At 46.8% G+C, this 25,181-nt stretch overlaps 1 protein-coding gene across 1 annotated transcript in view; it reads left to right on the top strand.

The window, feature by feature from the left end:
* Positions 1–7,083: 7,083 nt before the first annotated feature.
* Positions 7,084–25,181, top strand: part of EXOSC3 (exosome component 3) — a 65,958-nt gene continuing 47,860 nt past the window's right edge. The window contains exon 1 of the mRNA XM_078676313.1: positions 7,084–7,369. Coding sequence (XP_078532439.1) covers positions 7,121–7,369 — 249 coding nt within the window. The 5' untranslated portion in view covers positions 7,084–7,120. The remainder of the gene's footprint in view (positions 7,370–25,181) is intronic.

The raw sequence follows: 25,181 nt of genomic DNA, 5'->3' as shown, positions 1-25,181 counted from the left end.
TTTGTCTGAAATGTGAAGCGCCTAGTGAGACTCATCCCTACGCGCACTAGACTCTGTGCTCGGATTGCCTGGGCACGATCCAGATAATTTTGTACTGATCAGGGCGCCTCATCCTATTGAGAGGCTACCGTGTGTTACTTCCCATTCATCGTTTGTTCCCCTTGTTGACTCTTATTCCGATGGACCAACTGCCCTCTCCACACCTGGCCCCTCCCGAAGATATCTTGGCACCAGGTAGTAACGAGAGAGATTGACTGGGTTGAGAGAACGCTTCTGAGACAGTTTGGGAGCATGTCAAGAGACTGCGTGACTCCTTTGTGTTTTGAGACCTGTGGGTGAGCTTCCTTAGTGGCTATTAACCTCTCTCTTGTTTACATCTGCCTCCTCATTAAAACTGCTAATGCAGTGCCACTTGTACCGAGCAGGCCAACGGTTCAACCTCTGCAGACTCCTTGGCCCAAGCCTCCCTCCACCCTCTAGTTCACTCTGATTGTCCTATACCCCCAGATGGAAGATAACCACCTGCTTCCCAAGGACCCAGACTTAGTGTGACTTTGGCTGCATGCAGCGCAGTGTCCAGGAGGCGCGGTTGGTTATCTTCCATCTGGGGGTATAGGACAATTGGAGTGAACTAGAGGGTGGAGGGAGGCTTGGGCCATGGAGTCTGCAGAGGTTGAACCGTTGGCCTGCTTGGTACCAGTGGCACCGCATTAGGGTGCTGAGTGCGTATGTGTGTGTAAGAACATGCCGTACAGACTGGCTGATACCTGTCGCTCCTCATAGTGGCGTGGAGTGGGTGTGTAGGAGTTGGAGTGATCGTGTGCGGACCGCCTGTGATTCACATCACTGACCAGCGAGCCCGCTTTATATGTTGATTGTTGCCAAAACCACAATACCTTTTGATATTGGGTTTTTCCGCATAGCTCCGGCCAGCGGTACGGCTAAAAAGTGTTCTGTTTTCTTGTATGTGCATAACATTTTTTTTTCAAATAATGATTATGGACTTAATTTAGAGTTTGGTGGATGGGATACTCTATCACAAACAAAGCGGATATCTGATCTGCAATACTATATGTGCATTATAACCTTTGGAACTTGTAAAGTGAAGAATGGGATGTTCGCCACATTGTGTTTCTTTGATAGCTTTAATATTCTAGGGCATATTTTACTTCTGATATTTGAAACTGAACAGTTTATCAAAAGTGTGTCTCTATGACTAGTGTTTAAAGTGATATTAAAGTGACTAAAAAAATCAATTCTTCTTGAGAAAAATCTAAATTCCACATGAGAACTACATCCTAAAAAAACACAAAAAGTGTAATAAGCCATATGAAAACAAGGAACATCACAAAGTACGTTTTGGAATAAAACTACACATTGAATGACTGCACTGTGCAGAAGATAAAGGAGGCTTTATTGTATGTACATAATTTTGATATTGTGCACCGCATAAGGGTGCTTTCTCCCCATTTGGGGGAGGTCAGACTAGGAATTGTTCACATTGTGCATACTAGTGATATCATAACAATACGAGTGGGCCTAGTACTGCTGGTAATATTTCAGAATATGTTTTATGCCAAAAGTATACGATATTCATGTTATAATGATTAAATATGTGTGTTGAATATAAACATTTTTACATACATCCTGTGTGAAGTCTCTTGTGACTCTCCATGTATTTATCGTGAGTGGTTGCTGTGCCTTTGCTTTACACTTTGCCTCTGTAGTGAGCCTGACTGCTCAGTGCCAAGCTACCCAAGGGTGAGCACGGGTTATACAGAAAGTATAATTATCTGTCCTTGATGGGAGCTGCAGTTCTGCCTGGTTATGGGTAGTTCCTCAGCCAACCAGACCTTGCAGGTTCCAACAAGGGGTGATACCCCAAAAATGGTCCCAGGATGCCGGTTTCTGGTCCAGGGAGGACCTGGCCTGGCAGTTTGGGTTGGACTGTTCCCTTGAGGAGCAGGGACAAGAAAGATTCACATATAGCTAGGTCCAAATGGGGGGGCATGGTAAGCAAAAAAAAAAAATAGAGTAAAACGCAGATCTGTGACAGGGGGTGAATATTTTCATTGTTCAGCATTCCTTCCATCCAATTATACCATATTTAGAAGAGCAAGCACATGCACTTTAGTACAGAAGGGGTAAAGTGCCCAGAGTCCAAAAGCCAACAAAATGAAGGTCCGAAAAATAGGAAAAGAAAAGCAAAAAGTTTGGAGTGACCTTTCAGAGAAGATCTTTTCCCAACTGGAAGGGTCCTTTCCCTGCGGATGTATGGGACAGTTATGGTTTAAAATAGAAAAAACTTCAAGGGCAGCAAATATACCCATTCACTTTTTATTTATAATAAAGCCACATACACTCCAGCTCATATTAATGTTTGATTCCTTTTTTTGTTGGTCTTGTACCTCTGAACATGGCTCTATTGTACATGTTACTTATTTGTCAGTATGTTAAATCATTTTGGACTTTGGTTTGGTCTCAGCGTTCAAAAAATGTTTAACATCAGTTTACCTCTTACTTTTGCTAATGATTTTTGGATCTTTATGAACTGATTTTCATAGTTCTGATAATGTGCTTAACTTGTTAGATCTTCTTATTGCAAAATATCTTGTTTGAAAGATTTTTTTAAATTATCAGTTCACACTTGGTGGAATTGTGATTGTGATAATCAGAGAATTGATGCCGATTCCTCTGAGTCTTCAACAATAGACACATATGCAGAATACACTGGCAGGTGGCCTGATGTAACACACACCCTTCATATGCCGGTACTCAGTCCCGTGTACATACAGAGTTTATCATCTTCCCTTATATGCAGGCACTCAGTCGCATGTACATACTGAGAATATTATGCAGTGTCAGCTTGCTGCTGGCCTGGATGCCTCACACGCACTGAAGCACTTCCCAGATTCTGCACTCGTTCTCAACTCATGGGTGCAAAGCATATAAACCCACCCCAGCGCTCACCTAAATTGCAGCTGCTTCACACGCGGCAATCTGTCTCCCCCAGCTTTGTATATATCACCCCATAACCTAACGAATTCTAATGAGGATTCCCCCATAGGGCGCGTTCTAAGCGGGGGAAGGCAGCCCGGCATGAAGTACAATCCGGTGCGAAATACTTCCTAAGAACTTCGTATAGCCCCAGGGCTAGTGACCGGTCAAGGGGGGCGTCACCTATGCCGTACTAAGAGGTACGCCTAGATTTGGAGTGAAGCCCCCACAAGGGATATGTGAAAACATGGAGCCCGCAAGGTTGCCCAAGAAGTAAGAGCCAAAGGAAATAACCTCCTTATACAGTTTAGCACATGCTCGCGAATACTGCCCTTTAAGTCCAAACTCCTCAGCGCTACCAGATGTGTGCCGAGGCGGTCACCCTGGAAGCGAGGAAACTGACTGCCCACACGAGCGAGAGGCACGGCCTCGCGGGCAGACCTATTAGCCGAAGGCCTGGGGGTATGACAACACGCATCAGCCCTGGCAGCGATAACCAGCATGCAAATCGGCACGCGCGTGCCACTACGCCACATCCACACCAAAGTGTGCAGCCATGAACCCGGGAAGGCCCCCAACACTGGCTTGTGAAATGCACTCTGCGCCTCCTCAAAAGTATCTGCCCCACCCTTCCGCCCCGCCACAACCAAAATAGTCCCCCCCACCCCGGATCGGGACGTATGTCCTAGATGAGACAAACCTCTAGCTCTGCGAGAAAGCCAAAGAAAAGAAAAAATTAAAGGGGGGGTAGACCAAGGGGTGCGAAGGCTGAAGTCCGCTTCGCGACCAGCGGGGGAGCAACTGGAAAATGGCCAAAGGTGGAAACGCAGAACGCGGCACGAAAACCAGCCACCCAGTAAGCAAAGGCCGGCAAGAATCTCGAGAGCGAAAACGTCTCTCTCCGCTCCCGGTGTTGTCCGAGTTGCGCGGCCCAGGGCAGATCTGTGCACCCTAGACAGAGTACAGTGTCTTAGGGGCCGGACACACATATGGCACCACGCATACACCAGACTGACAAAAGGGGCAAAAGGCGACTCCGCGAGACAGCAGCCTGAAAAAGTGCATTCAAATTCTCATATGTCACTCCAACCTACATGTCCCCCACAATAGATGGAAACGAAGCAGAATGGCAGCGCCGGGCGCCTTTACCAACCTGCGCCGGACATCCCGCCAACAAAATGGCCGCAAACGGGCGCCATAACCCACGTGCGCCTGAATTGTGTCACATGCATAATAAAACCGTTGGCAAACCAAACACCTTGCTTTATTGATAAATTGGGTCAGAAATATTACCAAATTAAAGCCTGGAACATTATACCATAGTCTCCCAGAAATGTCTTCACTATGCACCAACTGCTTGACACTGCGATTCAGCAGCCTGAAAAAATGCATTCAAATTCTCATATGTCAATCCAACCTACATGTCCCCCACAATAGATGGAGACGAAGCAGAATGGCAGCGCCGGGCGCCATTACCCTCCTGCGCGGACATCCCGCCAACAAAATGGCCGCAAACGGGCGCCATAACCCACGTGCGCCGGAATTGATTCACCAATAAAAGCCGCCCACACTGAAAAGAGGCTGCTACACTGAAAGAGGTTGCTAACGATGGAACGTACTCCGAGGTCTAATAACTACACTGACGGGCCCCCAAGTACTGTCCAGGAGGAGAGTCCAGCAGCATAGATAGTGCCTAAAAGCTAAAGGGACATCCCTTTGAATGGTCCATTCTTATTCTGTAACAAGAAGGATAAGCTAAAGGAAAACTGAGAGTGACAATGTTTACTCTTTCCTTCCTGTGACTGACATATCTTCCAAACAAAAGAAGATGGCGTTAAGTCACTAGCTTCAGTTTACCCTGAATCCTGACCCGCAAAAAGCCTCTCGGACTGAGAGTGAAAGTAGAGTGCATTCTGACTTGCTCTTAGCCTCTAAGCAACACACGTGGCAGCAGAATGAAAAGATCAGCCCTGGGCTGCCCCGAGGTCGCACTTTCTCCCGGGGCCTAGACTTGCCCGACCCGCAGTCGAGGTCGAGAGCTAACCCAGGGGACAACGTGCCCCCTGCCAACGAAACTGCTGCAGGAGAAAAGGTCTGACGGGTGACAACACAGTCTTTAGAAGAATTGAAAAACACGATGTGAAGAGGGATGAAGAGGCAGCAGCAATCCCTCTCTAATATAACATGCTTGTAGGAGAAATAATTAAGCGTATCTTTAAAAAGCAGTTCCTAAAGCAGCAAAGATCACAAATTCAACATGAAGATCTCGTAGACCCCCGCTTGCCGAGTGAGAGCAGCCCTACACCACCAGCCGAGAACCACCGGGACAGCACATGGGCAATAAACAATCGGTCCACGTGGACCTCCACTGGAGCTCCGTCACGCTCTCGAAGTGTGCACTGAGCACTGCCTGGAGCTCCAGCGGACAGCTCAAGAGGGCCAATGCGCCCCTCAACCAAAACCGCTATGCCAGGGAAATCACCACCCGTGATCGAGTAAATACCATGCAATGGATTGTGCAAATATCCTGAAAATTGCCATACCATGCCGCTTCTGAACCCGACCACATAAGGACTCACACCTTCAACCTTCTAGTCAGAGGACGGGCGCCTCTTCCAGTAGACCAAAATTACCAACTGTGGCGTAAGCGGTGGGGGAGTTCCGTAAATTCAAAACAGCTCCTTACCATAGCGAATAACTTCTGCCGGGCCAGGAAGAGGCCGCGCAGCTCTTTGCTCGGGGCAGGCCTTGCTAAACAGATTACTAAGCCCCCACAGATGTGCCCCGGGACTCATCAAGACACAGCCGCCAGACCCAGGACACGTAGCGTGTCCAGCGGGGCAAGTACCATGCCTCGACACCTTCACCACGCGGTGCACCAACATTAACTCGAGAGCCACCATAGTGCACTGGGAGCTCCAAAGTGAACCTGGACTCACCGTAACATCACCGACACAGCTCGACGAACGGCTCGACGAACGGCGCGACGCGACACAACAAGGAGACCGATGGCTGCAGACGGCGTCATGCACTACCAGGAGCATTACCACAGAACGCCAGAACACGCCAACTCCCTCTGCGAAAACACCCTCCCTGAAGATAGGCGACTCACCGCCAGACAAACCACCGGAGGGAACAGCAATACGACGCCAGGCGAGGCCAACACGACTCGTCCGGGAGCAAAATGTGTGTCCCCGCTACGGGGTTACCACGATGCGTCCGGTGCGGCAAAGAGGCAGAGAAGATGGCCAGGGGGGTTTAAGTACCCCTCGCCCTGCCTGCCGCACCGGACGTGACCACTCAGCTCCTCCTTGCTCCCCTCGGGACACCTCCTGCCCGGGGGAGGGGAGGGTACTAGAGAGGGGCGGGGGGAAGCCCTCTGTGTCTAGGGGGCCGCCCTCTTGATGGCCCCTGCGTGGCCTCGGGCAGCCGCAAAGATCGAATTTGACCTTTTTTGGCTCCCACTCTCTTTACACTCAGCCCCGAATATTTTCAAATATTCTTTCTCGTTTTGTTTCGTTTCTTCCCTGTGCTTTCTGTTCTGTCTTCCTTGTTCCTTTCTCTATTTTGTTCTTTCTCTTCACTTTCTTTCTCTACTTTTTTGTTTTCTATCATAAGATGTACCCTTATTTTGTTAGAATTCTTTTTTACTTACCATCACGTTATTATACTTTTATAATGGTTACGGACACATTACATTACAGTTATCTTTACTTCAATAAAAATTAATTAAACTAAAAAATATGTTTGTGCCTAAATTAATATTTGGTTACATCTGCATTGAATGAAACATTTAATAAGATGCCAATGCAAACGGTCTTGTAAAAACATGCAGTCGATCAGTAGCTCAGACACGAAGCTTTTCACCTACAGATTTAGTATGCTGCACGTTTGTAACGCTGGTTCCTGTAGTAGCATGGCGCGGAGTGCTGGCACATTCAACCCAGACATGTGCGCTCTAGTTCTTTAATATAGCGATGTACGTACCTTATCGGTGTCTGTAACCAATGTCTTCACTTTTCAGTTGAAACCGAGGTCTGTCTTCAGTGTTTACACTATTTGCTCGTTCACTGTGGGAAAAAGTCCTTTCTCTTTGTCTATTTCTGACCTCTCTAGCACAGGCATGGCGGCACCGGTGAAGGAGATGGTGGGACAGGTGGTGCTGCCCGGGGATGTATTGGTGCTTCCCTCGTCCGGCCGGGAACCGGATGTTGCACTTGGGCTGCAGCTGAATTCTGCGGCGGCGAGTGCAAGGGTGGTGTGCGGGCCAGGACTGAGACGCCATGGAGAAACTGCTTTGCTTGTCAGCAAGTGCGGCCTACTGCAACACAAGGAGCCCTCTGTGTACTGGGTGCAGTCCCAGCAGAAACGGGTAGGTGAGCCAGGAGCTCGCGGGAGGGGAGTGGGTGTGTAGCAGTTGGTGCACAGGGGCAGATTCACGAGTCCTGCAATTTTTAACTCGTCTGACTTTTTCATTGGGTTTTCTCTGAGGCTAGGCTTAGTTATCCATCTCATGAGGCTTTAGACAACTCTAATGTTGTACATAGTTCTCTTATGTGCACCCTGGTCACGATATAGTATGCCAGGTGGGGGTGGCCTGTATGTCAACTATAGCACACCAGTGATCACCGGTACACTTACTACTTTTCTCGTCGGCTGAATTACTGATGCATTTTCATATACAAAGCATCGCGAAAAGTCAATTGTTGCATAAAAGTTCCATGAAGACTTTCTTACCTAAAAGATACTGACACTACTTAACGTTACAATATACTACACGGCATAATCGAGGCTTTCAGTTTTCAAATGCCTTAACCGATTACAACTGCTAAATGCTTTCTGAAAAAAAATCGTTTCCTTACCTGATGTTTCTCAAATGAAGAATAACTGATTGTGGGTAGTGTTTTGACTGACTTTCGCGTCTTTCGATAATTATTATCAGGGCCAAAGCGGTAAAAGACTGACGGCTTATAGAGTTGTCAATAATTGTTTAGTGTATAATTAATAAAAAAGCTTCACAGTGTGGATTCTCTTAACAAAAGCAATACACGAGGCATTGATAAGAAAGTGACATCTGCGTAAAACAGCGCGTAGAATACGTTAAAATGCCTTAAGAAAAACTTTTACAACAGTGCTATCAGATTACATTTAATACACTAAGAAGGACTTGGAATTAGCTACAGACACTACAGGTGCTGATTACTAAAAATAGCTATGAATACCAAGGTTAATAAAAGCGAGGTAATAAGATCAAAGCAGCAAAACTCACCATAGTACAGATCGCACCATAATTGAAAATATCCAAGAAAATGGAAAAATAATGATATCCGCAGTATTGAGGTAAAGTAAAAAAAACTTTAAGGTAGTAACCAATTAGTGTTTTATAATAGAGGAAATAACGATAATGTGCAAAAATTCTAAAAAAAACAAATCCAAAATCTATAGAAAAAAAGGTCCATAGCAGCGACATTGGTCATGGCCCAATAAAAGCATACATTTATTTATTTGAATAGTTTTATAAAGCGCGAACAAGACCCATAGGGGTATCAGAGTGCTGTACAGAGTTGGCGCAAACAAGGGTACAAATATAATGTGAAAGTAGGTGAAGTTACAACATAATGGAAAACATTCAGGTTAAAAGTTGGGGGTATAAACGGTGCCGTAGCACACGAAGAGCAAAACATCGTACAATAACACAAACCAGAGACGTGCGATACGAATCAAGGACATTTTAACAAGAGCGAGATTACCATTTAATGCAATTGAGCCATAGAGGACTAGATCAAAATACCTTAAATACATACAGTAAAACGCATAAGTGTAACAAGCATTGGAAATGCAATAGGTCTCACAATAGAATAGTTAGACATTTTTCTTTTTGCAAATGGAAGAGTGGTGTTGCATGGATGAGTGGCGTTGCGTGGATGAGTGGCGTTGCGTGGGTGAGTGGCGTTGCGTGTGTGAGTGGCGTTGCGTGTGTGAGTGGCGTTGCGTGTGTGAGTGGCGTTGCGTGTGTGAGTGGCGTTGCGTGTGTGAGTGGCGTTGCGTGTGTGAGTGGCGTTGCGTGTGTGAGTGGCGTTGCGTGTGTGAGTGGCGTTGCGTGGATGAGTGGCGTTGCGTGGATGAGTGGGGTTGGAATGCAATAAGTATCGCATTAGAAAAGTTGTAGTTATTGTTCTTGTAAATGACATAATTTATTTATTTTTGCGATGTTAAAATTGCTATATTGATGGCTTTGTCATTTAGTGAGAGTGAGGGTGAGTGAGGTGTTGAGGGTGAGGGGTTGAGGGTGAGTGAGGGGGAGGCTGAGGCGATGAGGGTGAGTGAGGGTGAGGGGTTGAGGGTGAGTGAGGGTGAGGGTGATTGAGGGTGAGGAGTTGAGGGTGAGTGAGGGTGAGTGAGGGTGAGTGAGGGTGATTGAGGGTGATTGAGGGTGATTGAGGGTGATTGAGGGTGACTGAGGGTGACTGAGGGTGAGTGAGGGTGACTGAGGGTGACTGAGGGTGAGTGAGGGTGAGTGAGGGTGAGTGAGGGTGAGTGAGGGTGAGTGAGGGTGAGTGAGGGTGAGTGAGGGTGAGTGAGGGTGAGTGAGGGTGAGTGAGGGTGAGTGGTTGAGGGTGAGTGAGGGGGAGGCTGAGGGGATGAGGGTGAGTGAGGGTGAGGGGTTGAGTGAGGGTGAGGGGTTGAGGGTGAGTGAGGGTGAGGGTGAGTGAGGGTGAGGGGTTGAGGGTGAGTGAGGGGATGAGGGTGAGTGAGGTTGAGGGTGAGTGAGGGGATGAGGGTGAGTGAGGTTGAGGGTGAGGGTGATTGAGGGTGAGGAGTTGAGGGTGAGTGAGGGTGAGGGTGAGTGAGGGTGAGGGGTTGAGGGTGAGTGAGGGGGAGGCTGAGGGGATGAGGGTGAGTGAGGGTGAGGGGTTGAGGGTGAGTGAGGGTGAGGGTGATTGAGGGTGAGGAGTTGAGGGTGAGTGAGGGTGAGTGAGGGTGAGTGAGGGTGAGTGAGGGTGAGGGAGGATGAGGGTGAGGGTGAGTGAGGGTGAGTGAGGGTGACTGAGGGTGAGTGAGGGTGACTGAGGGTGAGTGAGAGTGAGGGTGAGTGAGGTGTTGAGGGTGAGTGAGGGGGAGGCTGAGGGGATGAGGGTGAGTGAGGGTGAGGGGTTGAGTGAGGGTGAGTGAGGGTGAGGGAGTGAGGGTGAGTGAGGGTGAGGGGTTGAGGGTGAGTGAGGGGGAGGCTGAGGGGATGAGGGTGAGTGAGGGTGAGGGGTTGAGGGTGAGTGAGGGTGAGTGAGGGTGAGGGTGAGTGAGGGGTTGAGGGTGAGTGAGGGGGAGGCTGAGGGGATGAGGGTGAGTGAGGGTGAGTGAGGGTGAGTGAGGGTGAGTGAGGGTGATTGAGGGTGATTGAGGGTGATTGAGGATGAGGGTGATTGAGGGTGAGGGTGAGTGAGGGTGAGTGAGGGTGACTGAGGGTGACTGAGGGTGACTGAGGGTGACTGAGGGTGAGTGAGGGTGACTGAGGGTGAGTGAGAGTGAGGGTGAGTGAGGTGTTGAGGGTGAGGGGTTGAGGGTGAGTGAGGGGGAGGCTGAGGGGATGAGGGTGAGTGAGGGTGAGGGGTTGAGTGAGGGTGAGTGAGGGTGAGGGGTTGAGGGTGAGTGAGGGTGAGTGGGGCTGAGGGTGAGTGGGGCTGAGGGTGAGTGAGGCTGAGGGTGAGTGAGGCTGAGGGTGAGTGAGGCTGAGGGTGAGTGAGGCTGAGGGTGAGTGAGGCTGAGGGTGAGTGAGGCTGAGGGTGAGTGAGGCTGAGGGTGAGTGAGGCTGAGGGTGAGTGAGGCTGAGTGAGGGTGAGTGAGGCTGAGTGAGGCTGAGTGAGGGTGAGTGAGGGTGAGTGAGGGTGAGTGAGGGTGAGTGAGGGTGAGGGTGGGTGAGGGTGGGTGAGGGTGGGTGAGGGTGGGTGAGTGAGGGTGAGGGTGATTGAGGGTGAGGGTGATTGAGGGGTTGAGGGTAAGTGAGGGTGAGTGGGGTTGAGGGTAAGTGAGGGTGAGTGAGGGGTTGAGGGTAAGTGAGGGTGAGTGAGGGGTTGAGGGTAAGTGAGGGTGAGTGAGGGGTTGAGGGTAAGTGAGGGTGAGTGAGAGTGAGGGTGAGTGAGGGGTTGAGGGTGAACGGTTGAGGGTGAGTGAGGGTGAGTGAGGGTGAGGGTGAGGTGTTGAGGGTGAGTGAGGGTGAGGGGTTGAGGGTGAGTGAGGCTGAGGGGTTGAGGGTGAGTGAGGGTGAGGCTGAGGGGTTGAGGGTGAGTGAGGGGTTGAGAGTGAGGGTGAGGTGTTGAGGTTGAGTGAGGGTGAGGTGTTGAGGTTGAGTGAGGCGTTGAGGTTGAGTGAGGGTGAGGCGTTGAGGGTGAGTGAGGGTGGGTGAGGGTGAGTGAGGGTGAGGTGTTGAGGGTGAGTGAGGGTGAGGCGTTGAGGGTGAGTGAGGGTGAGGCGTTGAGGGTGAGTGAGGGTGAGGGTGATTGAGGGTAAGGGGTTGAGGGTGAGTGAGGGTGAGGGGTTGAGGGTGAGTGTGGGTGAGTGTGGGTGAGTGTGGGTGAGTGTGGGTGAGTGTGGGTGAGTGTGGATGTGAGGGGTTGAGGGTGAGAGGGTGTGAGGGGTTGAGGGTGAGAGGGTGAGGGGTTGAGTGTGATTGAGGGTGAGGGTGATTGAGGGTGAGTGAGGGTGAGGGTGAGTGAGGGTGATTGAGGGTGATTGAGGGTGAGGGGTTGAGGGTGACTGAGGGTGACTGAGGGTGAGTGAGGGTGACTGAGGGTGAGTGAGGGTGAGTGAGGGTGAGTGATGTGTTGAGGGTGAGGGGTTGAGGGTGAGTGAGGGGAAGGCTGAGGGGTTGAGGGTGAGTGAGGGTGAGTGAGGGTGAGTGAGGGTGAGTGAGGGTGAGTGAGGGTGAGTGAGGGTGGGTGAGGGTGGGTGAGGGTGGGTGAGGGTGGGTGAGGGTGAGTGAGGGTGATGTGTTGAGGGTGATTGAGGGTGAGGGGTTGATGTTGAATTATTATTTTTTTATTTAAATGTCGAACGCAAAGCGCCACCTTAACGCTACCTACATTTTACAGGTTAGCGTTCTAGTTTTTTTTTATTTTTCCTACCGTAACGTCTTTTTTTGATTGACATATTTTTTAGCCAATCGGAGCGCTACGTTTTTGACGTCGCGTTCCGATTTGCATACGTAATCGGTGGAATTCTCCAGAACATGGAGAATAGCGGGATGCGGAAGGCGTGTTCCTGTTCGTGTGCTGTGGGTGCGTCGTATGATAGGTAAGAGATTTCCTCTAAGTGTTTTTTTATCTAATTTAAAGTAGTATTGATAGTATGCATAAATTAGTTAATAATTATGTGTATTTAATAAAATAGTGACATTTTGTTAGCGATTGTAATTTTTTTAGTTATTTATTTAATTTATATGTAAGTGTTTTTATTTACTACCTATAGTATATTTAACTTAACGAATGAATGAGTATTTGTAATAATGTTGACATTTTTTTTTTTTTTGTTTGTAATATTTCGAAATGAATATTATGTAATGTAATTAAAGTCTTGTTTTTATTCTTCGATATGTAATGTATTTATTTTCTTAAAGTGTTATGTAATGTATTATACCAGTTGTTTGTTATTTGACGTACAAGAGCTGTTCTTTGAGTTTCTAAGTACTCTTTTCGCCATGAATATTGTACACTTAAAAAGTATTAATTGTATTACGCGTTGTTTTGTGAAGCTAAGAGACATATGTAATGTTTATTGATGATGTTAGCGCTGAATCCAAGTTGCGTAATATGTTTTTTATATTTGATGTAATTCCGTGTGATGAACTGCTATTGTTATATGCGTACGGCTTTTTGTGTAACTCGTGACAATTGTGTTTAATCCGTCCCATTTCCTGGATGAATAGTGCTTGTTTATTACGCCAGTTAAAAATAGGCTGTTTCACTTTTGTGTTTGTACATCCTTGTCCTCGCTTCCTGCCAGATATTTCTTCGTTCTTTTGTTGGTGTTATTTTGTCCGAATAATTTTTGTTTGGTGACCTGAAGCCTGATAAACATCATTGAATGCTGTAGCTCACATTTGGGAAGTAGATTTTGTGTGTAACGTATCTGATGCACGACTCCGTTGCCCCCCTTTGTTTTTAATTGCGTGCAAAAATTTGTTTTTGTCTCAGAAAATGGCATTAAACTTATCTATCTGTTAAATGCACAATCATTTCGTTGAATAGGGTGGAATAGGAGGCTATTATTTGAGTCTTTACTTATATTGTGTTTTGTTTAGTTTTATTTGATTGTTTATTTGGCTGGTGCATTAGGATGGCGTATTTTTCCTTTCGTTTTTATTTTCTAGGATGTCTTTCTGTTGCGTATCTTGAGGGTGTATTTGTAGGGTGAATTAGGCTGTTAGTTTATTAGGGTGAATTAGGACTCAGGATTTCTATCTTGGAGTTAGAGTGTGGATTAGGATAGTTTATTTCTATTCTTCCTTTTGTTGTGTGTGTGTGTGTGTGTGTGTGTGTGTGAGGGTGAGTGAGGGTGTGTGAAGCTGAGTGTGTGTGACGGTGTGTGAGGGAAGCTTGCACTGCTGCTGTCGGTGCTGTACCTGTTCCATGTGTAAGGGAAGCTTGCACTGCTGCCGCCTGTGCTGTAACTGATCTATGTGTGAGGGAAGCTTGCACTGCTGCTGCCTGTGCTGTACCTGCTCCGTGTGTGAGGGAAGCTTGCACTGCTGCTGTCGGTGCTGTACCTGTTCCATGTGTAAGGGAAGCTTGCACTGCAGTTGCCTGTGCTGTACCTGCTCCGTGTTTGATGGAAGCTTGCATTGCTGTTGCCTGTGCTGTACCTGCTCCGTGTGTGATGGAAGCTTGCACTGTTGCTGCCTGTGCTGTACCTGCTCTGTGTGTGAGGGAAGCTTGCACTGTTGCTGCCTGTGCTGTACCTGCTCTGTGTGTGAGGGAAGCTTGCACTGTTGCTGCCTGTGCCTCACCAAGATTTGTGTAAGTAAATGGAGATGGAGGCAGAGAGTTGGAAGAGAGAGTGAAAGAGGCAGAAACGTGGAGAGTAAAAGAAAGAGCGAAGGAATCTGTAAGCTGAGAGATGTGGCATAACAGAAGGCTTGGTAGTGCGGGCACTGCTGCTTGGGGTATCTGCGGGAGGGTAGGCCCTATCACGTAGTTAGGTCATTCACATCACTACACAGAGTTTTGTTTTCTTTAGCACAATTTTTTGATCCCCTTTACTTTTACGGTTGGCAACTGCTGATGATGATACAGTGGGGAGTAAAGCGAGTACCAGTTTGACACATCCTCCATGGTGGTTGCTCCCGTGAGGCGTTGCCAATCCCCCTCTTTTCACTAGAAAAGGGTTGAGGGACGGTGAAGTACAGCACCAGGGATTAATGGCCACACACACACATATGGCTTTAGGAATGTATAGTTCAAAGTAAATGTGACAATAGACACTGAAACTAGTAGTAGGAGCAAACACATGCACTACTAGGATTATCTCAATTTATAGAAAGAAAGGGATAGTTCACCTTGAGAAGATTTGGAAGAGAGAGTGAAAGCTGAGAGATGTGGCATAACAGAACGCTCGCTAGTGCGGGCACTGCTGCTCAGGGTATCTGCGCTATTTGTGTAAGTAAATGGAGAGGGAGGGAGAGAGTTGGAACAGCGAGTGAAAGAGGCAGAAACGTGGAGAGTAAAAGAAAGAGCGAAGGAATCTGTAAGCTGAGAGATGTGGCATAACAGAAGGCTTGGTAGTGCGGGCACTGCTGCTTGGGGTATCTGCGAGATTTGTGTAAGTAAATGGAGAGGGGGGAGAGAGTTGGAAGAGAGAGTGAAAGAGGCAGAAACGTTGAGAGGCAAAGAAAGAGCGAAGGGATCTGTAAGCTGAGAGATGTGGCATAACAGAACGCTCGCTAGTACGGGCACTGCTGCTTGGGGTATCTGCGAGATTTGTTTAAGTAAATGGAGAGGGGGGAGAGAGTTGGAGGAGAGAGTGAAAGAGGCAGAAACGTTGAGAGGAAAAGAAAGAGAAGGGATCTGTAAGCTGAGAGATGTGGCATAACTGAACGCTCGCTAGTGCGGGCACTGCTGCTCGGGGTATCGGCGAGATTTGTGTAAGTAATTGGAGAGGGAGGGAGAGAGTTGGAAGAGAGAGTGAAAGAGGCAGAAAAGTGGAGAGGAATAGAAAGAGAGAAGGGATCTGTAACCTGAGAGATGTGGCATAACAGAACGCTCGCTAGTGCGGGCACTGCTGCTCAGGGTATCGGCTAGATTTGTGTAAGTAATTGGAGAGGGAGGGAGAGAGTTGGAAGAGAGAGTGAAAGAGGCAGAAAAGTGGGGAGTAAAAGAAAGAGGGAAGGAATCTGTAAGCTGAGAGATGTGGCATAACAGAAGGCTTGGTAGTGCGGGCACTGCTGCTTGGGGTATCTGCGGGAGGGTAGGCCCTATCACGTAGTTGGGTCATTCACATCACTACACGGAGTTTTGTTTTCTTTAGCACAATTTTTTGATCCCCTTTACTTTTACGGTTGGCAACTGCTGATGATGATACAGTGGGGAGTCAAGCGAGTACCAGTTTGACACATCCTCCATGGTGGTTGCTCCCGTGAGGCGTTGCCAATCCCCCTCCCCCTTTTTTCACTAGAAAAGGGTTGAGGGACGGTGAAGTACAGCACCAGGGATTAATGGGCACACACACATATGGCTTTAGGGATGTATAGTTCAAAGTAAATGTGACAATAGACACTGAAACTAGTAGTAGGAGCTAACACATCCACTACTAGGCTTATCTCAATTTATAGAAAGAAAGGGATAGTTCACCTTGCAATAAGGTCAGGCACATTGTTCAGAGCTGCCTGTGCTGTACCTGCTCCGTGTGTGAGCGAAGCTTGCTCTGCTGCTGTCGGTGCTGTACCTGTTCCATGTGTAAGGGAAGCTCGCACTGCTGTTGCCTGTGCTGTACCTGCTCTGTGTGTGAGGGAAGCTTGCACTGTTGCTGCCTGTGCTGTACCTGCTCCGTGTTTGAGGGAAGCTTGCATTGCTGTTGCCTGTGCTGTACCTGCTCTGTGTGTGAGGGAAGCTTGCACTGTTGCTGCCTGTGCCTCACCAAGATTTGTGTAAGTAAATGGAGATGGAGGGAGAGAGTTGGAAGAGAGAGTGAAAGAGGCAGAAACGTGGAGAGTAAAAAAGAGCGAAGGAATCTGTAAGCTGAGAGATGTGGCATAACAGAAGGCTTGGTAGTGCGGGCACTGCTGCTTGGGGTATCTGCGAGATTTGTTTAAGTAAATGGAGAGGTGTGCTGTACCTGCTCCGTGTTTGAGGGAAGCTTACATTGCTGTTGCCTGTGCTGTACCTGCTCCGTGTGTGATGGAAGCTTGCACTGTTGCTGCATGTGCTGTACCTGCTCTGTGTGTGAGGGAAGCTTGCACTGTTGCTGCCTGTGCCTCACCAAGATTTGTGTAAGTAAATGGAGATGGAGGGAGAGAGTTGGAAGAGAGAGTGAAAGAGGCAGAAACGTGGAGAGTAAAAGAAAGAGAGAAGGAATCTGTAAGGTGAGAGATGTGGCATAACAGAAGGCTTGGTAGTGCGGGCACTGCTGCTTGGGGTATCTGCGAGATTTGTGTAAGTAAATGGAGAGGGGGAGAGAGTTGGAAGAGAGAGTGAAAGAGGCAGAAACGTGGAGAGTAAAAGAAAGAGCGAAGGAATCTGTAAGCTGAGAGATGTGGCATAACAGAAGGCTTGGTAGTGCGGGCACTGCTGCTTGGGGTATCTGCGAGATTTGTGTAAGTAAATGGAGAGGGGGGAGAGAGTTGTAAGAGAGAGTGAAAGAGGCAGAAACGTTGAGAGGAAAAGAAAGAGCGAAGGGATCTGTAAGCTGAGAGATGTGGCATAACAGAACGATTTGCAGAAACGTGGAGAGGAAAAGAAAGAGCGAAGGAATATGTAAGGTGAGAGATGTGGCATAACAGAAGGCTTGGTAGTGCGGGCACTGCTGCTTGTGGTATCTGCGAGATTTGTGTAAGTAAATGGAGAGGGGGGAGAGAGTTGTAAGAGAGAGTGAAAGAGGCAGACACGTTGAGAGGAAAAGAAAGAGCGAAGGGATCTGTAAGCTGAGAGATGTGGCATAACAGAACGATTTGCAGAAACGTGGAGAGGAAAAGAAAGAGCGAAGGAATATGTAAGCTGAGAGATGTGGCATAACAGAAGGCTTGGTAGTGCGGGCACTGCTGCTTGTGGTATCTGCGAGATTTGTGTAAGTAAATGGAGAGGGGGGAGAGAGTTGTAAGAGAGAGTGAAAGAGGCAGAAACGTTGAGAGGAAAAGAAAGAGCGAAGGGATCTGTAAGCTGAGAGATGTGGCATAACAGAACGATTTGCAGAAACGTGGAGAGGAAAAGAAAGAGCGAAGGGATCTGTAATCTGAGAGATGTGGCATAACAGAACGCTTGGTAGTGCGGGCACTGCTGCTTGGGGTATCTGCGAGATTTGTTTAAGTAAATGGAGAGGGGGGAGAGAGTTGGAGGAGAGAGTGAAAGAGGCAGAAACGTTGAGAGGAAAAGAAAAGAAAGAGCGAAGGTATCTGTAAGCTGAGAGATGTGGCATAACAGAACGCTCGGTATTGCGGGCACTGCTGCTCGGGGTATTGGCGCGATTTGTGTAAGTGGGTGACTGAAGCAGAGTGGGTGAATATATATGTCTGATGCTTGTGGATGTCTGATGCTTGCATGTCTGCTGGGGTGCAGGGTCAGTACAAGTCAAGCTCTAAGTTGGTGTGTGTCAGAACTGGTTGCCTCGGGGCCAACGAAGTCTGTTGCGAGGCGTGGGGGGCAGCCTTTGATGTGCGAGAGAGCTGCCGTGAAAGAAGTAAACAGCAGGCATGTAATTAGGGGGGAGGAGAAGTCGCGCTGGGGTGAATGGAGGGAAGGCAGAGAAGGGGAGGGGGGATGAATGCGAAACGGCGGGCAGGGGAGGGGGTGAGCGGCATGAGGGTGTGAAAGCAGCAGGGGCCTGGAGTGCGGCTAAGATAACTGAAGAAACGCGACACGGCAGGCAGGGGAGGGGGCGGAGCGGGGGTGTGGGAGGAGTGCGGCTGAGGGAAAATACATGCAAGCAGGCGGCTGGGGGCATGTGCACGCGCTTTTAAGCTCAATGCACATGCTCATTAAGCTTGTATTTCACGGGCACTGCAAGGAATCGCCACGATTCCTTGCAACTTGGTTAAAGACTGTTTAAGCCCCAATAGTCTCGCAAGCTCGATGCGCATGCGCATCGACAGGCGAGACCTAATAAAAACTAATTGAGTATTAATAAAAACAAGAGCATGATCATAGGATGATGGTGTCAATGTTCGTTCAGGAGTAGTGTTTTGACAAGTTTTTTAAAGGATGTAGTGGAAGGATAGGATCTGATCTCGGATGGCAGTGAGTTCCAAATTCTCAGAACAAGACCAGTGAAAGCACGGTTGTAAGATCTTTTCTTTTTGAATCTTGGAGGTTTCAAGAGAAGGGTGGATATACTTCTAAGGTTCTGGCAGGAGCCCGATTGTTCAAGCTTATTTGCCAGGTAGTACGGGGTTGTAGTGTATGGCTTCATGAGTCAGGCAAGCTATCTTGAGTCTGATTCTGGCTTCAATAGATAGCCAATTTAGTTTCAGTCCGTTATGAGTCTAGCTGATACGTTCAGGGTAGCTCTGAGTGGGGCCAGGCTAGCTTTGTGAAGTCCAGCAAGGGTCACCAGCCCATATTCCAATCTAGAGATAATCAGGGATTGAAACGCCGGCCTGAGGTCTTCGGGGGAGGAAAGGTTTGATCTTCTTAAGTGTGTTAAGTTGGAAATTGGCCACCCTAGTGGTAGCACTAATGTGCTCTTGCATGTTTGTGTTTATCCAGGGTGATACCTAAAGATTTGGCAGAGTCTACAACATGAGGGGTGCAGTTTAGGGCAGTGAGATGTTTAGTCCAGTGAAGGGTAGGAGCTGAGTGCTTGGATGGGGAGATCAAAAGAAATTCCTTTTTGAGTGTATTTAGTAGGAGATGGTTCTGAGCTTACCATTGCTGGGTTTGTGCACCTGCAGCATTTAGTGTTTTTATGTCCTCTTGAGAGGAGATCTTAAGGTACAGTTGTGTGTCATCCGCATACATGTGGTACTGAATGTTCGCTTGTTTCAGAATGACAGCAAGTGGCTCCATAAAGAGGTTGAATAGAGTGGGCGAGAGCGCTGATCCTTGGGGGCTCCAATCATGACAGGGGTACTGGAAGCAAGGGAATGTTAAACTTTGATCTTTTGCGTGCGGTTTTGCAGGAAGGAGGCAAATCAATTTAGTACCAGGCCCGAGAGACCTATCCTGTGTTGAACATCAATCCGGTATCGAAAGCTGAGGACAGGTCCAAGAGGATCAGGAGACAAGGGACATTTTGGTCATGGGCTCTCAAGTCGTCATCAACAATGTGCTTTAGTGCCGTTTCAGTACTGTGCCTTGATCTGAAACCTGACTGATGAGGGTCAAGGAGTTGATATTTCTCAATGTGGTTGCAGAGCTGTGAATGGACACATGTTTCAAGCAATTTAGCTAGTCATACTGCTGGTTATAGGTCTGAAGTTGTTTGGGTCTGATAGGTCCACATTGGGCTTCTAAGGAATTGGAGCAACTTGCCAAAACTTTAGGCAGTCCGGAATCTTTTCCTGTAAGAGGGATTCATAAATGATCCTGGATCAAAGAGGGAGACTGGCTGAGTTTAAATCTTTATAGAGCTTAGCGGGTAAAGGATCACCAAAATGGTTGGAGGGTTTAAGGGATGCCACGGATGTGAAGGAGCTCCTTTTAATCTGGGAGGAGAAAAGAGTTCAGGGAGGCGTTGTTTTTGAGAGAGCATCCTAAAGGTGAGGATATTGTTGAGGATTCTGCCAGCTCCACTGATCCTGAGGTAAGTTTCTTGGCTAACAGATTAGGAGTGACATGTAGTAGCTCCAACTCGATTTTCCTTGTTTTTTCAGAGTAGTGAGCTGTGAAATCATCACTACCAGGGAGCAGGGATATCTGAGTAGAGATCTGGTTGAAAGACTGGTTATATTGTTCCTTAATGATTTCAAAGAGTTTTTTGGGCCTGTTTTTGGCTCCATCTAATTAAATGCTGAAGTGGTCTGTTTTAGCCAGTCGGATGTGTTTGTTGTAGGAGCTTCTCACTTTTCTAAGTTGAGTGGGATTTGTGGTGGAGGGCGTGTTTCTCCAGAGTCTCTCAGATAGTCTAAGATTGCGCCGTTCATCATTTAGGGAACCATTAAACCACTGTTTGACAGGAATCCTTTTGAGCTACTTTGGTGCAATAGGATCAAGAATGTTAGACAACAGTTTAAAGTAATGACCTGAGAGATTGTCTAGATTGGTCATATTAAGGGGGTGGGGCTGTAGTCTATTTTTGGAGATTGAAGTTAGTATATTGATGTCTCTCATATTGCAAGTTAGTTGTTTCACTTTAAGGGGTTGACCCCGTCTACCCAAGCCCTTATCTAGGACGAGGAAGGGAATTTGAAAATCAGACCAGTCGCAAGGTAAGATGTCTCCTATTTGTATGATGTTGTCTTTGGCAATGATAGGGTCTAGAGTAGCGCCCTTATTGTGTGTAGGTCCTTTACAAAGCTGGGAGAGGTCAAGGTCAGAGAGGAAAGTCTTAAATGAACCTAAAATAGGATCATTTGTGTTATTCCAATGAAGGTATGGGGAGAGGGGTTGGCCTAACGGCTAAGGCGCTCGACCTCAGACCTGGGGATCTGGGTTCGAGTCTCGGTAACAACGCCAAAAACCCCCTGTGATTCTGGGCAAATCACTTAATCTCCCCGTGCCTAAAATGAAAGTGTGTCCTCATGTAACGTAACTGGTGCTATGTAAAGCGCTCTGATAACTGATTCGGTTCGGTTCTAGTTCGCGCTATATAAAACTGCAAAAAAAAAAAAAAGTGACATAGTGGCTATTGCAAGGCAAGTAAACAATGGTTTTGACGAAGTTAAAATGCTTTGCATTATATTGCCAAGTGCTAAACAGAGTTTAGATAAACTGCATAGTCTTACACATGGTAAACCCCAGAAGCTACATGACACCCCAAGCTTTCTACAGTTGAATTTAATCTTTTCCAGATTGTAATTTAGGCAGACTTGTTGAGGTCTTTAAGGAGGTCGTGTACCACTCTAATGTATCTACCACATTTTACTAATTCAGTTGGCTCCAACATAATGAAGGCAAAATTCCTACTCTCATTGCTGGTTCTTATGCTGTGGTGTAGGACAGCAGCATAATATGTGGTTAAAAGTTTCTCTTTTGTAGCCACACAGCCTACACTTCACAATCTTGGAAAGAGATGGCCAGTTTGCATTAGTTTCTTTAATTTGAAGGGCCATCAACCGGGTAGCCAATGTTTGTTTAGGACAAGCTTTTCCAATTGAACACTGCAGGTATAGTTACAGCTTCAAACAGGGTGGGTCATTAATAGCATACAAAGTTGCCATCGCTTCTATATCTGTGTGTTCTTTAGTTTGTCATGGTCACTTGATTTTGACAATGCTTTTATCTGCTTTTTCAAAATAGTATTAAGTGCTGTATGTGAAAGCAGTGATTTGTTAAGTGTGGCTATATCTACTTGGAGGGACTCAGCTGACACATTTAGGAAGTGGACGAAGGGCTACTCTTATTTTTAAATATATTCTTGAGAACAGACTTAAAGGTGTTAAGCGTGGCGTAATACATCTATAGTAGTATTTTAAAAAGGTGCCCATATAGGCCCATTCTTGAACCGCCTACCTGAATTAAAGTCTAATCAGACAACCTCTTATGTATTTGGGCAGCCTAAATACTCTCTTGTATCCTTTTAGAAGGAGCTGTTCTGTAGTTTTAGTAAGTTGCCCCGGGAAGGCTTCTTGGTCGTAGGTGATCGCAGGTAGTAGGGTGGCCCTGAGCACCCTTTGTATTGGGACAGAAGAGGGACTTTCTAATCCTGTGTTAAGCTGGCAAAGTCTAGTAGTAATTAGTGTGGCCTTTACTTTAAGGTAGCTCAAGTGGGTTTTGGTACCGCCGTTTGTGGAAAGCCACATGCGCAAGTAATTGTTCTATTTTGTCCCAATGATTTTTTGAGGGTCCATAGTCCAGCAATAGTTTGATTCCTTGGTTGTCCTCCCAAAGGTTATAACTTTTGTTTTTGACTCATTCGCTGTTATTTATTTTGCCTCGTTGTACTTAAGGAGGTCATTTAGGGCTTTCTGAATCCCAATTTTGGAATGGTCCAGCAGGACAATGTTATCAGCAAATTGCAATATAGTGATCTTAACATCTCTGATTTTTGGCGGGATTAAATTGGCATATTTTAGGGCTGCTTACATGCCTGCAGTGTACAGATTAAATACCATGGGAGCAAGGACACAGCCTTGCTTTAATCAGTTATTCATAGGGATTTTCCTGTTATTGCCCAACAGCTTAACCCTCACCCGTGTGGAGGTGTACAAAGATAAATTCACATTAAGCAGATTGTTTGCAATGCTCCAGGCCTGAAGTTTCCTCCATAGGTTGCCCCTGTCTGCTGAGTCAAATGCGACAGAGTAGACAGCAAAACATGCTGGTGGGTGGTGGACTTCTGACTCGTCGCTTGGTGAATTAGGGCAACTGTGTTGTCCGATGTTAAAGAATTCGACCTGAAGCCCGTTTGACAAAATGGAACAATCTAATTAGCCGTAACCCAGCACTCCAGTTCTTTTAAGAGGGCAGAAGCATATGCTTTAGCTTCAGTATCAAGAAGGGCAATCGGGCGATAGTTGCTTGCATTCTGCTTATCTCCCTTCTTGAACATTGGATGCAATATTGAGGCCTCCAGCACTCTGGCACTTGACTGGTCACTGAGAATGTGTGGTACATGGGAAAGAAAAATATTGTAGACCACAGGTCGATGTCCTCTTTCAAAACTTGGGCTGGTATCCCATTTGGGCCAGGAGCACCTGTTGCTCTTGTTTTACACACAATTCTTTGAATATATTCGTGAACATTGGTTCTTTGTCTGATGAGTCATCTGGGATACTTAATGTCTTTGCCGATGAGACACATGATGTTTCAGTGGAGAGGTGTGGTGCAGTGGCCAGGGCAGCTGACTTCGGAGCACAGAGTTCACGGTTCGATTTCCGGCTCCGGTGGCAGCTCAGCTCAGCTCAGCACTCTGGGCAATAGCTCACTTAATTTCCACAACGGCCCTCAGCGACCTTCAGACTTGTAAGGGTGAGTAGTTTGCGCTTTACAATAACGGATTTACATTTTTTTTTAAATACACAGCTTTTCTTTCCATGCTGTGTCCACGAGGTTTCATCAATTGCTTTATTTCTAGTGGTTTCCTGGCACATTTTGGTTTTGATGTATCTCTATCGGGGTCAGCCTGACTGCTTCTTTTATCCATAAGTGAGTATATATGAAACCACTCTGTCCTTCTGTTGATTTTTTTTTTTCTTTTTTTTTTTTTTCCTTTTTTTTGAATAGTCCAAACAAGTTGCATATGTTTCGTTAAGGTCTGCAGTGTCGAATACTGATCAGCCTAGGTTTGCAGGTTGTGTGTTTTTTGCTTCATTTTCCTCCTCCTGCAGGTGTTCCATTATGGGGCAGTTCTTTTGAGAGTTTTTAAATAGAGACCCTTCGAGGAGCTAGTCCATAATCTAAAATAAGATGTGTATCCTTGATAATGAACTCCCAATTGGTTAGCAGATTTTTGCCACTATGAATCGTAAGGGTCAGACCACTGCCAGATTTCCAGAATTTACGTTTTTGCGAAGTAACTGGGCCCCGTTTTAGTCTCCGGATTGATTAAGTGTAGAGTTTCGTTGCCTTGTGAGGTGCCCAACTTTATCTGGCAAAGTGGTACAAAAGGGGGTGGTGATGGACGGAGAATCTGAACCAATCAAACACTCACACCCAGTCAAGAGATCTGGGTTTAATCCATCACCGTTCTTTAGCCCACTCTGCCACCCCAGTTCAGACATGGCCATATGCAAATGAGTCTGACCCTGTGCCTCATGGGAACAGTCCAGCCCGAACTACCAAGCCATGCCTTCCCTGGACCGGAAGCTTGTTTCAGGTCCAGGGAAGGCATTGCTTGGCAGTTCGGGCTGGACTGTTCCCATGAGGCACAGGGTCAGACTGATTTGCATATGGCCATGTCTGAACTGGGGTGGCAGAGTGGGCTAAAGAATGGTGATGGATCAAACCCAGATCTGTTGACTGGGTGTGAGTGTTTGATTGGTTCAGATGCTCCGTCCATCACCACTCCTTTTGTACAACTTTATCTGGCATTCACACTTGGATGTGCTGAGGTTCAATACTGTGCAGAGTGGGAGGTGGTCACTTTCTTGTAATAAGAGGATTTCAAAGCTATCCAAATGCTCGACAATTTTGGCTTAGACAAATGCATAATCCATGGTGCTTATTCCCTTGAATGTCTTTGGAAACTTTGGTGGCACTGGTGAATTTTCAACTGCGTGCTGAAGGGACTTGAGCCCATGTTTATTTAGGAAGCTTTGGAGCAAGTCTGTTTGTGAGTTTATTGGCAGACACCCACTTGTAGAGTTAATTAAGATACAAGCTGCTCCAAATAGCTTTAATAGATGTAGATGTGCGCTCATTTACATTGCAAAGTAAATCTTTTGAGATACGTTTATTGTTAAACATGGATACATATAGCAGTGCAACCTTAGACATTCATTGTCGAGTCTTCATTCAATTTTTCACAGTACCCAAAATAAATATAGAACAATACATGTAATAGGAGTAACATGCACATACAGAAAAAACGGAAAAAAGCATGGTACCGGCTGCCCTGCTCATTGGCATTTCCTTCTTTCAGTAGTCTGACATGAAGTGCCACATATTCTCACATTTCGGTGTTCTTTTGTATGACCATTTCCTGTGATAAGTTTTTTTTTTTTTTAGCTTTCAAAAACCTTTATTAAAAGTGCAGAGCAAGATTACATACAGATACCAATGCAAAGGGCCCTAGATATGCACACAATTGAGTCCGACAACATGTATCACAATCGCGGCATATATTAAAGTCCGCCGGTCACGGCTGAGATATGGCCAGCTTCCTAATGAGGTTCTGAAAAGCTGGATTTGTATAATTATTCTGAAATCGAGACTTAAAACTTCGCC

The sequence above is a fragment of the Lissotriton helveticus genome, chromosome 2_1 (genome assembly GCF_964261635.1).
Source record: "Lissotriton helveticus chromosome 2_1, aLisHel1.1, whole genome shotgun sequence".
Taxonomy (NCBI): domain Eukaryota; kingdom Metazoa; phylum Chordata; class Amphibia; order Caudata; family Salamandridae; genus Lissotriton; species Lissotriton helveticus.
The sequence above is the reverse complement of the archived record's forward strand: the minus strand, read 5'-3'. Positions and strand labels throughout refer to the sequence as shown.